This window comes from Tetrao urogallus (assembly GCF_951394365.1).
Source record: "Tetrao urogallus genome assembly, chromosome: 16".
NCBI lineage: Eukaryota > Metazoa > Chordata > Aves > Galliformes > Phasianidae > Tetrao > Tetrao urogallus.
The window spans coordinates 6,796,514-6,812,434 of record NC_136829.1 but is presented as its reverse complement, the minus strand read 5'-3'; the positions used below and the strand labels follow the sequence as shown (position 1 = coordinate 6,812,434).

Below are 15,921 nucleotides of genomic sequence, written 5' to 3'. Positions count from 1 at the left end.
ATTTGGCAGCATAAAGAAGAAGGAGGTTCTGTATTAGCCCTAGGAGTGGTGAACTGGTCGTTACTGCAGACCATTTCTGTTTCTTGTGATTTCTTTTTTGAAGACATTAAATGCAGTGTTCATTTCTTATAATCTAGGATTGATGTGGTACAAATTAAGAATGAATCTACAGCTTCATACCACAACCTGCACCATTATCTTTACAAATTGGAGTTGCCCAATACTTACCTTGTAATTACAGAGAAAAGCCTATAGATCAGGGTAGTTACAATTTAGCTTTCACAGTCTAAAGCAGTCTAAGGGGAGAGTATGGCCCCTTGCTCACTGCCGTAGGGTCTACTGCATGCTCTGGTTTTGTCTTAAATGATGGTCTGATTTACAATCACATCAAGTCCTATGCTGCCAAAATGGCACAGAAGGTGACTAGTTTGAGTTAGAGTCAGACCTCTGATTACCAGGGATGTTGTTTGTCAGAGATGTTTCCTATAATTGCACATGACATCCTTCTATGTTAGTAAGATCGCTATAACTTAAGGTTGTTCTGTGCTAAATAACTAAATGAGAATGGAGTAGTTGATTGTTTTCCTATTAAAAGCATGGAGAAGAGCAAGCACGTTAGTACTGAAATTGTTGTATCAGTTACGTGTAATTTAACAGTCTTCATGGAAGGATGAAGAAAAGAAATCTGCTTTGGCCAAAAAACAGAGCTGAAATCAGACTAATCTGGCCGTTACAATAACTAATCAATACCACAGACAGTAGAAAGACCCAAATGTCAGTGTAAAAGATCACCTCTCCCTCTGGGAAAAGGTTGCTCATTTCCTTCCCCATTTTTTTTCTTTCTGGTGTGTTAGTATGCTATTAGTTCTCTATTTACTGAACTTTTAGATTAAGATTGAAACAGTTTGTACTAAAACCTGAAATGGAGATATAGAATTCTGTGTAATTTGCATTATGCACATATGTCCATGCATACACATACACTGGTACAAGGATGAGGGGAAATTTTCTGTGTTATGTTCAAAGGGAACATTGTTAAATATTTAAATCACTGTCTACAGCTTAGATGAGTTCCAGTCTTTTTAGCTAAATCAGTTTTAGCTGCTGAATTCTTACAAACAGTAGTTTGCTTGCAGCTTTCATACCTGACTGAATTATTTTCAATTGCTATGCTAGCTAAAAACAGATTTTAGTGAGAGTTGCTGAATGCTCAGCTTTTTGCAAAAGTCTGTTTATTTAACTGCTCAAATATCAATGTGTCAGTTTAACATTAGGCATCTGTTCTTGAAAATATTGGTGATGGTGCCTGATTTGATAACTGCCTGTTACTTTCTTTAATTAGAGAATGCTGTTTCGCTAGGGAAATGTTTTAAGATCAAGCATCAGGAATAAGCTGATCTAGTACGAATTGCATATGATTTATGGCCTTCCTACATACATATTGCTGTCTAAAACACAAACAGATATCTAAAGGTTAAAAAAATAACTGTAGGAGTCTCTTATCTTTCAGTTTATTTACAGTCGAAAGAATAAATTAGATTTTTAAGTCCCAACCTCTGTAAACTACCCATTTATCTCATACATTATTGTAAAGTAAGCCATGAGAATTGTCACATGGCAGGCTGTTAAAAATGAGGAAAGACTGACAGGGATTGAAATTAATTCTTATAAGAATTAAACTTGAGGTGTACTGAAGCCCTTTGCTTGCCTCTCCTTGTGTGATTGCATAATCCTGCAGTTCCTCCAGAGGTGCTCCAGTCTTTTTCTTGCCTATACGATAGTACTTAGTTCTCGATTTGCAAATGTCATGACTTTTTCTTGCTCCTTACAATAAGAAGGTCCTTAAACAAGAGCCAGTAATGTAACTGACTGAAAGAACTGATTCTGCATTTAAGTACTACCTTTACACCATAGTAGTTTTTTGCCAGTATTTGCCTGACAAACAGCTACTGCTCCACTTAACAAGGATGTGAAGCCCACAAAATTTAATGCAAAATGTAATGCTGTTTCTTTCAAAGTAAATTTGTAAGTCACCTTTGGTACCTGCTTTGAAATACTACACTCAAGGCTTCAGGTAGTGAGCAACTGAATCCTCTGTTTGTCAGACTGCTGTGTAAGGAAATTGAGCGCTGCTGCAGTTTTAACCAGCCCGACCTCTGGAGTTTGCATGCAATACACTTTTTTTTTCTTCCCTTCGGTTTGGAGTATAGATAAGATCTCTCAACCTCTCTGTCTGAGTTTTATTGTCTGTGCCTAATGGGTCCTGAAGTCTGACACTATAATTGAAATAAGAAGTCTTTACTTTGAGATAACGTTATATCCCTTTGTATGTTAAACAGTTGTATTCCAGAATCCTGGTCTTTGTCCTACTAATTCCTGTCAGAGGGAAAAGATGCATATATAGGAACTAATGCTATTTGGACAAGGGGGGTAGCTATATAAATTGCTTGCTTTTGTTCCCTACCAAGAGCATTTGCTAATTTCAGAGCCACAAGTCATGAGATGGGGAGGGGAAATAATTTAGTTTAGGAAGTTGTCTGAGGTATAACATTTATTCTCTTGTTTCTAGGGAGACTGTCAGACTCGTGAGGAAGCTGTTGCACTGGGTGTTGGACTCTGCAATAATGGTTTCATGCATCATGGTAATGCATCAATATCCCTCCCCACAGCCAATTAAAGGTGCTCTTTAGTCATACTAGCTGACAGTGCTTGCAAATCCCTTTTCTATATATTGTGCCATATATACTGACATGCAAACAACTCCTGACATCCCAGCAGGTCCATATAAAAACAACCTTTGAACTTAATGTAAAATGTCTGAGCTGAGTACTCTCCCAAGTAAATCCCCTTGATACCAGCTATGGTGAACACTGCAGTGATTATTTTTTTGCTGCATCCCTTTCAGAGCCATCAGGCCAATGCATAAACTAAGTACTGAACTGAAATCTCACTCAAGAAATGTCCAGTACAAAGTAAAATTGCCTAATTCCTGCAGCTTGGACAAAAAGTGTAATCCTTGAAGCTGAAGCTCTGAAGCTTCCAAATCTGAAGTAGCAAACTGCCAAGTTTAGGGATCAACCATCCTTAGTGCTGCTGCTGCTGAACTGAGAAAGAAAAGAGACCACAACTGTATTGGTATCAAATTGCAAAGTCCTTGGAGTATAACAGCATTTGTCCAATAAGTTATCAACATAAGTCATAAATAACACTTTCTGTCTGTTTGAGAGCAGAATATTTTAAGTAACTAATAAAGAATTGATGTAAGAATAATTGATTTTCATTGAAGAATTTGATCTCTTTTGAGTCCATGTTAACACTTGGCAGTCACAGCACAGTTTGGCAAGAAGTTCCTCAGCAAAGTATACATGAATGAAGAAGTAGTTCCTCGAGGTTCAAAGTTGTCACTTACACCTTTTATTTTGTGGCCTTCCAGGTCTCATACTTGAAAATACATTGAAGAACTCTATCATGCCTTCCAGAATTTTGTAGATCTCTTTTTCCTTTCAAACCATTTTTATTGAAAAGTCTTAAGCTGTTTAGCCGTAATCTTTCCTTTAAAGAGATATTTTACTCCTCTTTCTTTCTTGTATGGTTTTACCATATTATTTTTTATATGGGACAGAAGCCCAAAATATTGAGTAGCATCTTTCTTCCAAGAGGATCATTTGCATTTTGTATGAAATATATTTGTCAGGGAAGTCAAACATGGTATCACGAACGACTATGCACTGCAAAGAAAAGTATGCCCGTAAAATACAGTAGTAGCTTAAAAATATAGAGCTGAATAGTTCAGTGATGGGGATGCATCTGGTCTTTGGTCTATAAAGACAGGGGAAATACTTAGGATTTCTGTTAACTTTCTTTTTTTTGTTTATGTTTTGTGTCTTGCTCTGTGTAAATACTTGTATGTTTTTCATATATATTGTTTCCAGTTCTGGAGAAAAGTGAATTTAAGGATGAATCCTTGTATTTCCGCTTTTATGCTGATGAAGAGATGGAAGGCACCAGTTCCAAGAGCAAACAATTACGTAATGACTTTAAGCTTGTGGAAAACATCCTGGGAAAGGGTCTTCTGGTAAGAAATATGTTAATGCAAACTTTTATTTTTCTATGAAATTGGTATTATTTTGTGCTAGAGAATGAGAAGGAAAATAGTGAATAGAGTAGAATAAAAATTGGAACTACAGTTTAGCTAGACTTGTCTTTACTGCAAAAATACTAATTCTTCAACTATTTTGCTGCAGAACTCCAATTTCTGCAGTTAAACTCTTCTAGCTAGGCAGACTACACAACTTATTCAAGTAGCAAGAGACATGAGTAAGTTGCAGGCTCCCTTCTCTAGCACATGACCAGACCTACTGCACTACCTGAAAGCTTACAGACACCCATGACAAATGCAAGTAAGTTCCTGCCTATTTCTGACAGGTCTCAAGAAAAGAGGAGTCTCACAGATATGACTATTTCATCCATTTCACAGCCAGACCCATTTCTTCTCCTGTAAAGCCCTTGAGAGAGGCATTCTGGAAGTGAGCTGGGACCAGGATGTTGTCTTAATAGCCTGGAGTTTGCTGAGCATGCACCACAGTGTTAGTGTGGTGGAGGAGAAAGCAGTGAGCAGTACTATCTTTGGAGTGATCTGCCACAAAGTGTAAACACAGTTTAAGCACCATTATAGAGGCAGTAGATTCAGAGAGGAGTTAAACAACTGATCAAAACACAGATGTTTTGAGGCATCAAGTGATGTGAATACACCCTGCATTGCTGGATCAAATATCAATCTTATTTTGTTTTACAGAAAACAGTTTCAAGAAAATATTGTTCTTTATGTTAATTCTTTTGCAACACTATTTTCTCCCCATATCCCCCACCTCACTGAATGCCATTACAGTTCTTATGGTGCTTGGATTATTCTAATGCTGCTTTGCACTTGGTAGTAGTTGGATTGTGCATGCTTTCTGTTTTGAGGCTTCAGGCCTATCTTTTTCTCCCTTTGAACAACAGAATGCAGGAGCAGGATAAAAGCTTGAGTCAGAAACTACAAAAACAGAATTGTTGGAAAAGATCCAGAGGTCCATTACATGGGAAAATTTTCCCTGTGGTTCACATGAACTTTACTGTCTCACTGTTGCCTTGGGAGACCAATCTGTGTTTGTCTCAATGGCAAGAAGTAATATTTAAAGCACCACGACACCTCAGAATTGTTGCTCTATGCATCCTGTGCTGGAGACTGGAGTGTCAGACCAGTAAGATTATTCTCCTGGAGAAGTGCTGGATAAAAGGCAGCAGTTAAAAGGTGTTACACTTTGGGTGCTTTTTCCCCTGTGATTTGCAAAGCACTCAGCAATCAGTTGCACACTGAATGGTGGGAACTGTCATTGTTCAGGTATTTTTAGTTCTCTTCCTTATCAAGACATGATTGAAGAAACAGATTGACTAGTATCTTCCATTTTTTTCTACCAGTTCAAGGTTATCTGTTAAACAGAAAATTCCAAAACCTAGCAACTGTATGTTAGTCTTGAAATGAGAGATTTAAAGCTGCTTGATTCTGTTTTCTGTTAGTGTAACGATCATTTATTAGGATTCACTAAAGGAACAGAACAAACTGAAGCCTCTTAAGCTTCCCATTCTCCAAGCCCACCATAGGAAGTTTAATGGAGTTTCTTCAGTGCTGTTTTTTGAGAAATACTTCTTTTCCATGAAATCCTTGTTGGTTACTGCAACAAATCCTATCCATTCATCTAAGTTTGCTCTATCACAGGAGAGCTTGAAAACAGAAAACAACAGAAGCTTTGGCGAATATATCATTGGAAATATCAAGGGAAAACAGTGCTTTGTTTGAAATAATGCACTTCAAACAAAGTTTGATACACATTTATTTGTGCAATTGTTTCTTACTGAAGGACATAAATCTCGATGCACTGAAAAAATATACAATATTCTTTTATAGTTGAAAAAAATTTGGATTTTGGATTGATTCCAAGCATTGTGGCTTGGTTATATCAGTACGCTGTGAACTTGTGATCAGCACATCTATTTGTTAGCCCAGGCCAACTGCAATGCAAATTAAAGCTGGTATCAAACAAGGACAGATGCCCAAGGTAAATGGTACATAGACAATGCTAGAGTCTGCAGAAGACTAATATACTGCAACATATCTTTATATGATATATTCATATATTTATCTGATCTCAAAAGAAAAGCATTTCAGTTGATTTCAAACGTGATACCTGTGTACATTTTATGCAGCATTCTCAAAACCACCATGCTGAATTGGTGATCTGGACTCTAAGTCTAAATCTCAAGTTTCCAGACCTGGGCATTTTTCCAGGGCATCCACTAGCTCCCAGTAGTGTGCTGCAGTAGTTACAGGAGAGTAGTTGCAGTGTCTCACTGCAATTCACAGCCAGCGCTGTGTCATGTCCTGGAATTCAAGTCATTCAGGGGCCTGAGTACAGAAGTGTGACCAATGAAAGCCAGTAGTTTGAGCACAGAAGTCAGGGCTACCTGAGTTTTTGGTTTAATTTCACACTTGAACTCGCTGTATGGTCTGGGCAGGACCTCAAGTTGTTCCATACCTCAGTCTACCATTCGAAAATTAGGATACAAAATCTCATCTATCTGCCTATCTGCAGGACTTCGCCACTGCTCATGTTCTCTTGATATTAGCATGACCACAAGCAAGATGTATGCAGTGCTAGAAGCTGCCCTGCAGCTGAGGATGAGCTGATAGCAAACTGCCTCACACCTGTGTCATCTTCATGCTCCTAGAAATCTTCCTTCATAAACAGTGAACATCTCCACGCCCCAAGCACTTTCTGACACCATAATTCTCCTCATACAGGAAAGGTACCACACTGCTAACTGCTGCTCTCATGACCCATGCGACAAAATGCTTTGTGAATGTAACAGACACAGGTGTAATAAACCTTCCTTTGCATAGCTTTTCTTCTCCCCTCTTTTCCCTCCCATCTCTGCAGAAATTCTCTCTAAATAGCTTCTGACTATGTTTGCCCTCTGTTTTTGATTAAAAAGGCTTATATCTCATATGGGTACCTTTTTTAATGTGGTTGTTTTTCAAGATTAAGCAGCTGCTTTCTTAATGTTCAAAAGAACCGATTGTATTTCAGGGGCATAGAAATAATTCTTGTAGTGGCAAGTTATTTAATTGGTTTGGACTCCTTAGGGATGAGTGGTAATCAGCTGGGGAATTGCAAGGTATTGCTGTTTTTTAGCAGAGAATGAATCGTAGCCTTCTCCCAAGTATTGCATGTAGAATATTATGCATACTTTACATTTTCATAAGGGTGCTCCTGGTACAGAAACATCAGTATACAGAATGTCAGATTTCTTTCTTTACAACATGGTGATAAAGCTCCAAATGTTGATGCATTTGGGGATTCTTAAATATTTTTTGGTTCTTTGCTTTCAAACAATACATTTTGCAGTACTAGGAAACAGAGGAAGACAGGTTAGTAAAAATGCTAGCATACAGAAGGTATTCATGCATTTTAATGATAGCTGCATGCAAATGATCATGTAGACTTATGTAGCTGATGGATTCTTAAGTTTTGCAAATCAAAGCCTCTAAATTTTTAAATACATTTTTTGCTTACGCTTTCAAAGTCCAATCAAAGAAACTGAGCAGTTCTTTCAAATGCAAAATGAGAATTGGATGGTAAGGTATCCTAAAAAGTTTCTGTTCAATTCCAGACATGTAGTGCTGTAAGTACATGTTGGATTGGGTTGAAACTTATTACACCTGCAATACTAAAAATCTAACTGGTGGTGTACTCATCTTTTTAACAGAGAGCTCTCCTTGTATTGAATGTACCTTAAAGAGCATTGTTTCTGAAAATATTTTCTTAGGAATATCAAAGAATGGCATTTATCTTTTTTACTTTTCTTTCTTTCCTTTTTGTCATTTAATCTAAATGTCCTCTAGAAGGATTTTTGCTTTGCAGGTCTTTTGTGTTAAGCATTATTTTAATGTGGCTGTAGGGCTCTTGCAAGAAAGGATGATTCTATTTCTTTAGGTTTTTTTCCGAAGGTTAAATCCTGGAAAAGGACAACATTTTAAGATGATTGACTTTAGTGGTTAATGGGCAGTATTCTGAGATAGCAGGAATCATCAGAATCAAGTAATTCTTCATAGTGCTTTTCCTAGTGGCATGCTAGATTATAGATAGCTTTATTTCTCCTCTCAACTCAATTCTGATTCATTGGATAGCTCTTAAATGTGTAGAATTAACTCACAGCAAGATGTTTATCCGCTAGAATTTCTATTTGTCCACTTACCAGAGGCCAGGCTTAGTTCATTTTTTAAAATGGTTAGGGGGTTATTAAGCTTTTTTCATTTTAATAAACCACTAGAAAAGGATGGGTGAATGATATATTTGCCATAATTTGTATGATTTCAAAAAAATATCGATAAGGTTGGTCTGTGTGACCTCAGTGCAAATAAAAGGAAGCAGATTCCCAGAAGCAAGAACAGCAATCTTCTACCAACCATAAAGTGTACAGACTGAGCATGTTGCGTGAGTCTTGTATGTCTTCCTGCAGTGTTCTCTCTTACACATCACAACTGATGTGTAATGATTAAATCGAGCTGACCAACTCTTGTGATGTAGATTTATGTAGAATTATCTATAAGAAATAGGCATAAGATGCCCAATTTATGTAAAATGGATAGCAATGAGTAAGTCACTTCACTTTGATCTGTAAGTGTATTTACTAACAGAAAATACAGAATATTAATGAATTCTTGAAAGTTGAAATAGCTTACAAGAAATGAAGAGCTAGAATTTTAAACCAAAAGCAACTGAGTAATGAAGCATGCATTTTTAGTGGGAGATTGATTAACTATTGGAACAAACCATCACGGGGGTGGAATACATTCTTCACTTCTTAAAGACTGCAGATCATAGCTGGATAACTGCCAAGAAATTCTGCTTTAGTACACTAAGGGGATCAATGCAGAAATAATAGATTAAATGTAATGGCTCGTGTTATGTAGGAGTTCAGACCAAATAACCCAATAGTCCCTTTTGACCTTAAGATCTGCAAGTGTATGTCAATCATGGCTTTAAATGAAAAGTCCAATTTCTGAACTTCATTCTTCAGCCTTTCAACTCACTCCATATTTATGAAGTGTTGCCTGGTGCTCTTTTTGTTTTTAAGATTTTACCTGAGGAGGATGACTATGGATTTGACATAGAAGAGAAGAACAAAGCAGTTGTGGTGAAGTCAGTTCGAAGAGGGTCTTCTGCAGAGGTAAGGCCTGATAATTGTAAATATTTTGGTTTTCCTAGCTAATAATGTTTCTGTGTTTTAAAAAAGTATAAAACTATCCTCTTAAAGTCTGTTTGTTTTAAAGGCAGCTAACAGAAAATTTGAAGTCTTCTACAATTCCTCTGGTAATAAACTGTTTATGTAAATTACCAAGGGTTTTGGCATCTGTTAGTGACTTCCTTGCTGAATATTTCTCATAGATGACAGACAGCAACAGTATCTTTATGTGATGGTAGGATACCTCTGGTTCATAGAATCATAGAATGCCTGAAGTCAGAGGGGACCTTGAAGACCTTGGACTGCCAACCAACCAACCAAAGTTCCCAACTACCAGGTCAGGGTCCAGGGCCTCATCCAGCCTGGCCCATAATGCCTCCATGGTTGGGGCACCCATATTCTCTCTGGGCAACCTGTTCCAGCACCTCACCACCCTCTGAGTAAGAAATTTCTTCCTAACATCTAGCCTAAATCTCCCCGCTTAAAGCCATTGGCTTAAAGCCATTCCCTCTTGTACTGTCATTATCTGCTTGCACAAAAAGTTGATCTCCGTCCTGCTTGTAAGCTCCCTTCTAGTACTGGAAGGCACAATTAGATCTCCGCAGAGCCTTCTATTTTCTAAGTTGAACAAGTCCAAATCATTCAACCTTTCTTCATAGAAGAGGTGCTCCAGCCCTTTGTGGCCCTATGAACCCTCTCCAACAGCTCCACATCCTTCCCATACTGGAGTCCCCAGGCACAGCACTCCAGATGGGCCTTACAAGTTAGTGGGGGACAATCACCTTCTTCTCTCACCACCCCTCTTTTGTTGCAGCCCAGGATGTGGAACCAGATAAATCTGATGAGAGAGGGCAAGTAATGTTGGCTGGGGTAGTGGAGATGTACAACAACAAACTGGTATATTTGAGTGGAAACTTTAGATTTGTGATTTTCTTTCCTTAAAACATATGCCCTAAATTCTCTCATGAGAATTGCACCTATAAAGACAAGACAGGAGACTAAATCACTTTGTGTGGCAGCACACAGAAGCAATATTTCCAAATAAAAGTCTAGAACAACCATTACAGGATTTGAATGTCTACAGTCATCTGTTGATCCCATCTTTAGGCTACAGGTAGGCCTGGATGACTGACCAAATGCAGACAGCTGACTGGAGCATGCTGATTTTAGCAAGCAGGGAATGTCAAACAGGAAGGGATTTTGAGCTGAAACTTAATGCGGACTTTTTTTTTTTTTTTTTTTTTTTAATTTAATTATTAAATAACCTCAGTATTGCTAATTCTTATTTGTTTTGTGGTCACCACAGAAACTGATTCCATCCTTAAAATCAACATAGGTTGGCCAAAAATGTTATTAATTTAAACTTCCACTGTAAACCATTGCCTGATAGATAATCCTGCTGTCCTTGCTTTGGCAATCTGCCTGTGGAATATCCTTCAAATCTGCTTGTGTTTTAAAACAACAGAAGCACACAATTATCTAAGGAATCTTTATCTTCCAAGACAAATTATTTGTGACCATAAGCCCATCTTTTCAACCTCAACATAAAATATTGCTCAATAAAAGAACTAAATCTGCATGTCTCTGAATTGGAGGCTCATTCTGGAAAGACCTGAAGTCTAATAGTAATGTATTTAATTATGATCTTGGGCTTTTTAATGGCTTTGTAATACCAGAAGGATATCCAGCATGTAATTCCGTGTGGCTCAGCAGCTGTGGGCCATTTACAGACCATATGCCTGCTGTCATACTTTTCAGGGACAAAAATTAAGACGTACAGCTTTGCTTCACAGTGCCCACCACAGCGCATTATGTTCATTAGAACTGTCAGACTTTAGACCAGAGTACAATTCCAGATTCACCAACTGAACAAACCTATAGCTTGCATGGATTTATTAAAGATCAATGCATTGCTTTTCAGTTTGGCATTTTGATCTCCTAGTACACCAGGGTCAAAATTGTCATGCACAGGCTCTGGTGGCACACAGCACTGAACTTCATGCACATGCCACAGGTGGCTTTTTGGTTTTAGATATGGCACATCTCATGCCAATCCCAAAATCACGTGTCTTCAGAAATACATTCCATAACCAGTCAGCATCTCCTCAGTTTGCACCTTACCTTCTTTCCTAACCTAGCTCACTTGTAGCTTAGTTACAGCTGGACTTCTTCCCCAGCTTTTAATCTTGGAGCTGGTTTATGAATTATATTCTATCAGAAGGAAACAACAGTAATAAAGATTATCCTTTTGGGAGGTGTAGTTGCTGTCTTACTGTGAACAGTCAAGTGATGAGCAGATGTCTGGTGTTTGAACAGCATGTGTTCGAAGCGCAGCCGCTTGGCCAGTGGCCATGCAGATGAATTGCAAAGAACAAGCTGGAAGCTAGGAATAATGCTGGTGTGTGGGAAAATACAGTGGCCTGGATCCAGGCAGCTGCATTGAGTTGTCATGAGGAGCATCCATTATCCATAAAGTGCAAGTGCTGTGACATCGCAGGTCTTTACTCTTAGACAGGTTGTCATTTTGTTATTAGCCTGCTTAGTTAAATCCTGATAGAGTAACAGATGTTTAGATTGAAGTTACTAGTTTGTAGGGATTCATATGGAGCTGTGTAAATTTACAGATCTACTATGATTATGTGTGCAGGTAGGTTTCCCATATGCACAAGCAGTAAGTTGGTAATATAAAGAGGTCATCCACTGCTAGAATGATTGCAGATATGCAAAGATTTTAGTTAGCTGCATGTACACTAAGTGTGTGAGCTACTCTGAGAAAATCAGACCTAAGCCATAATGACTTTAGAAACATATAGTATAATTATTACTTTATAATAAACTCATCAGTGTAAGTAAGTAGTTGGATTTGATGATCATAGGGTCTTTTCCAAGCTAAATGATTCTATGATTCTAAATGCAAATAGCATAAACATTTCCTCTGAATAATAAACTTTACAAAATTCTATTCTAAGCTAAAATGCCTTTCTACTGCTATTTATACATACTATCAGCTTAATAGAGCATTATGTAAAAAAAGGAAAAATGTTAAATGTGGGTACACAAGAGGACGTTATGAACTGTAGGAAGCTTAGCAAGTAAACCAAGGAGAGCACTTTGTAGTTTTCCCCATTAATAGCATTGGTTTTGAGAATAAAAAAAAAGAAAAAAAAAAGTATAGGAAAGTGTAGATAAACTGATCTCTGATATATTTAGGAAAAGCCAAGCCATGTGTAGGCATTGTCAAAGTTCTTCCAGTTACAGATTTGTTTTTTTTCAGAGGTCAGAGTTACATATTTAAGAGATTTATGGAATACTGTTTAACTTCCTTTCTCCCAGTCAAGACATTTGCCAATGGCTTCCAGGCAGAACAGGGAAAGGGCTTGTCACATTTAGAAACAAGCCCAACTGCTGGACTCAGAAGTAAAGGGAAATAATACTAATCCAGAAAGGGTTAATAGTTGAAGCCACAGAGTCATATTTATTTATATATTTTTACTTCACTAAAAGGAAGTTTGATATTTTCTTGATATCCTAACACCCAATGTAGGTGCTACTATTCGCATTTTACTGATACAGATCACAGAAAGGTTTATGTTTAGAGTATGTTTAGGGTTGTTGTCCAGCAGGCAGAACAGGGGATCTGGATTCTGTCATTGAATCTGTCTCTGACTAAAGTTAGATGAAAAAGTTAGGAATTAAAATGAAAACATTGTGTCCTTTTATTCTGATGAAGAGCAAGTACTTCACTTAAAGCATAGGCAGGATTATACTGCCACATTTACTTATGGTATTAGGTATAAATTGTTTTTGCATGGCTAGGGACCAAAAACAACTTGTTCTCCTGCGCTCAGCCTGTAGGCTGTAGGAAATCACACTTCTCTATCTCACTGAGTCACACAGCTAGCCTCAAGTCTCCTATTAAGGAAACAAAAAAATGTGGCAGAAAAGTACAAAGCAAGATATATATATCTGCAATGGGTTTGTTGGCGAAATCCGTTTTTTTTTTGTAAATGCAGATGACTTTTAAGGATGAATGATGAAGGATTTGATGAACCAATACAATATATACAGTTTTTTGCAAGCCTTGGAACTGCCAATAGCAGTCAAACCTCTCTAAACACACCGTGGAGCCTGAAATTTCAGAGATACTATCAATGATCCAAAGTTTCTGTGGTGTTGGTTTCATTTGCAGATGGCTGGCCTGCAGGCAGGAAGGAAAATCTATTCCATCAATGAGGACTTAGTCTTCCTACGCCCGTTTACAGAAGTGGAAACCATTTTAAGCCAGTCCTTCTGCTCACGAAGGCCACTTAGGCTTCTGGTAGCCATCAAATCAAAAGAGTAAGTGCTAAGCAGGGGGTTTATTTTTCAATTATTAAATATGTTTTCTACAGTCTGTAGTGAGAGCTGTGTAAACTCTTTCCAGTAAGAGACTGTTCAACAGGAAAACAGGGAAATGACAGAAATGATTATGGTACAAAGGTCACAGATTGTTTTTGGTGATGAATCCCATGCATTTAGAAATGAGTTAGGATATATGTTCTGGACATAGCAGTTAACTTTTGGCCTATTTGTGCAAAAAAAACCCTGACCCATAAGGGCTGTCATTTGTCACAGATATAAAACATCTCAGACCCTAATACATGTTCAAGCAAAAGTAATTTCCACTCTGTTGAAGCTTGCCTTACTTTTGGATAACTAACTCTATCAGCCCATACCATTTTCAGTCCATTATGGTACTTTATTATGAGGCATGATTCTGTTAATATCTTTGACATTGCTAAATTTTGTAACCCCCTAATTTCCTATGAAATTGAACCAGTTATCACTTGATGCTGGATTCTTGTCTGTTTATTTTTGTTGCAGAGATCCTCAGCTGCTGTAAGTCAGTACAGCTGTACTGAGGTTTCCCTGGAAATGGAAATAAACATGGATATGAGTACTACAGAAAGTTTCTGTCCTGCATTACTTGCTTAAAAATTAATAAACTTGCAAGTCTCAAATTTTAATTAAGAAAGAGAATCTCCCATCTGCCCTAGAGAATGTAGATGTAGTCAGTGATTTCTTCAAGTCCTTTTATTTTTTATTTATTTGTAAACTATTTGGGTGCATTCCTCTATCCAAAGCTCAGTTGTGAATGCCAAAGAAAAATGCTTTTAAAATTGCCTAGATCTCTAACAGCTTAACTTAAAATATTGTTTTCTCCTCCTCTTGATCTACCTGCAGGATCATTAAAATCCCAGATTGTCCTGAAGCACTTTGCTTTCAGATACGGGGAGCAGCACCACCATATGTTCATGCAGTAGGAAGAGGTAAGTAGGAAGACTGTGGTATAAAAATAATTAAGCTGGAGTACATATATGTTATATAAGAGTATGTACATATACACCAAGCATGGTGCAAGTTTCTTTTTCTCCAAGCACTACAGAAATTCTGAAAGATAGATACATTTGTCTCATACAACTAAATTCTCTTCAAATAAGGACTCAGCAAAAGCCTTGAAAAGACAGCATTCAGCTGTTTTTCCTTCTTGATGCTCTTTACCAAAAACCCTTTCCAACCTTTTCAATTTTCTCTTCCATAGTCAGTCATAGGCTTTTCTGCCTAACTCCCCTGCTGTTGTTTTTATCAGGTTCTGAGGCTGCAGCTGTAGGCCTTCATCCAGGACAATGCATTTTGAAAGTGAATGGGAGTAATGCATCACATGGAAATTATATGGATGTTCTGGAGCACTTTACAGCATACAGGACCAAACAACAGGAAGTGCTGGTATGAATACAAAACCTCCAAAGTACATTAATTCCTCCCTTTCTTCAGTGTTTTTATACTCTATAAATGTTCATAAGAGCAACTTACACAAGCCTCTTTCAACTTGCTCCCATGCCAAAGTCCTAGTGTAACCAAGGGAGCTGATTACAGTAAATCCCAGCTGTGTATAGTTGCAAAAGCATGTACGAATAGCATGTGTGTCAGTTCATGCACTACTAAACATTATTAGCTGCTTACTAAGACTAGAAGTGCACCCAGATACTGATGCTGATTTTCTAGTCTCTGAAATTCAAATACTGGGATAACGTTAATATTTCAGCCAGTGTAGAAGATAAAAATTAACTGGCAGCTAGATTCACCTTTGTAGTCCAGCCCTATGGACACTGAGCATTTTTTACTGGGGTCATAATTTCTTGCAAGGGATTGTACCAGTGGGTGTACAGAACACATGAAGATGCTGAGGAGGACAGAGTTCAGCAAGCAGCATCCAGTGCATATCTGAATGGCAGTCATCCAGGGTCCAACAAAGAAGACACTTCACTGACAGGAGATGAAGATTTGGATCCACTTCAAAATATCCACCAGGAATCAGGTAAAGATTTTAAATAGGAGAAGGAAACCTAGGGAAGATTTAGGGGCTTGGAAAAGGAAAACTGCAGTAGAAATATAAAGTGTTATGATTATTCCTGAATATCTCTTGTACTAGTAAAGCTTTGTAATAAAATGAGGTCTGTCAGAGGAAGTGCTCTTATCTTGCAGTTTATTTAGTAGAATGAAAAAAGAGATACACATAGGAATCATACCCCTGCAACTCTCTGGAGTTATGGGCTCTTTCCTGAACAGAAAATATGATTTTTAGGATCACTAAGT

The 15,921-nt window shown here is 37.7% G+C and overlaps 1 protein-coding gene across 1 annotated transcript in view; it reads left to right on the top strand.

The window, feature by feature from the left end:
• Positions 1-15,921, top strand: part of PREX1 (phosphatidylinositol-3,4,5-trisphosphate dependent Rac exchange factor 1) — a gene marked incomplete at both ends in the record, with an annotated part of 144,915 nt that overhangs the window by 109,401 nt on the left and 19,593 nt on the right. The window contains 7 exons of the mRNA XM_079543293.1: positions 2,570-2,642; positions 3,933-4,075; positions 9,178-9,270; positions 13,475-13,623; positions 14,509-14,594; positions 14,915-15,051; positions 15,472-15,643. Of these exons, the coding sequence (XP_079399419.1) occupies positions 2,570-2,642; positions 3,933-4,075; positions 9,178-9,270; positions 13,475-13,623; positions 14,509-14,594; positions 14,915-15,051; positions 15,472-15,643 (853 nt within the window). The remainder of the gene's footprint in view (positions 1-2,569; positions 2,643-3,932; positions 4,076-9,177; positions 9,271-13,474; positions 13,624-14,508; positions 14,595-14,914; positions 15,052-15,471; positions 15,644-15,921) is intronic.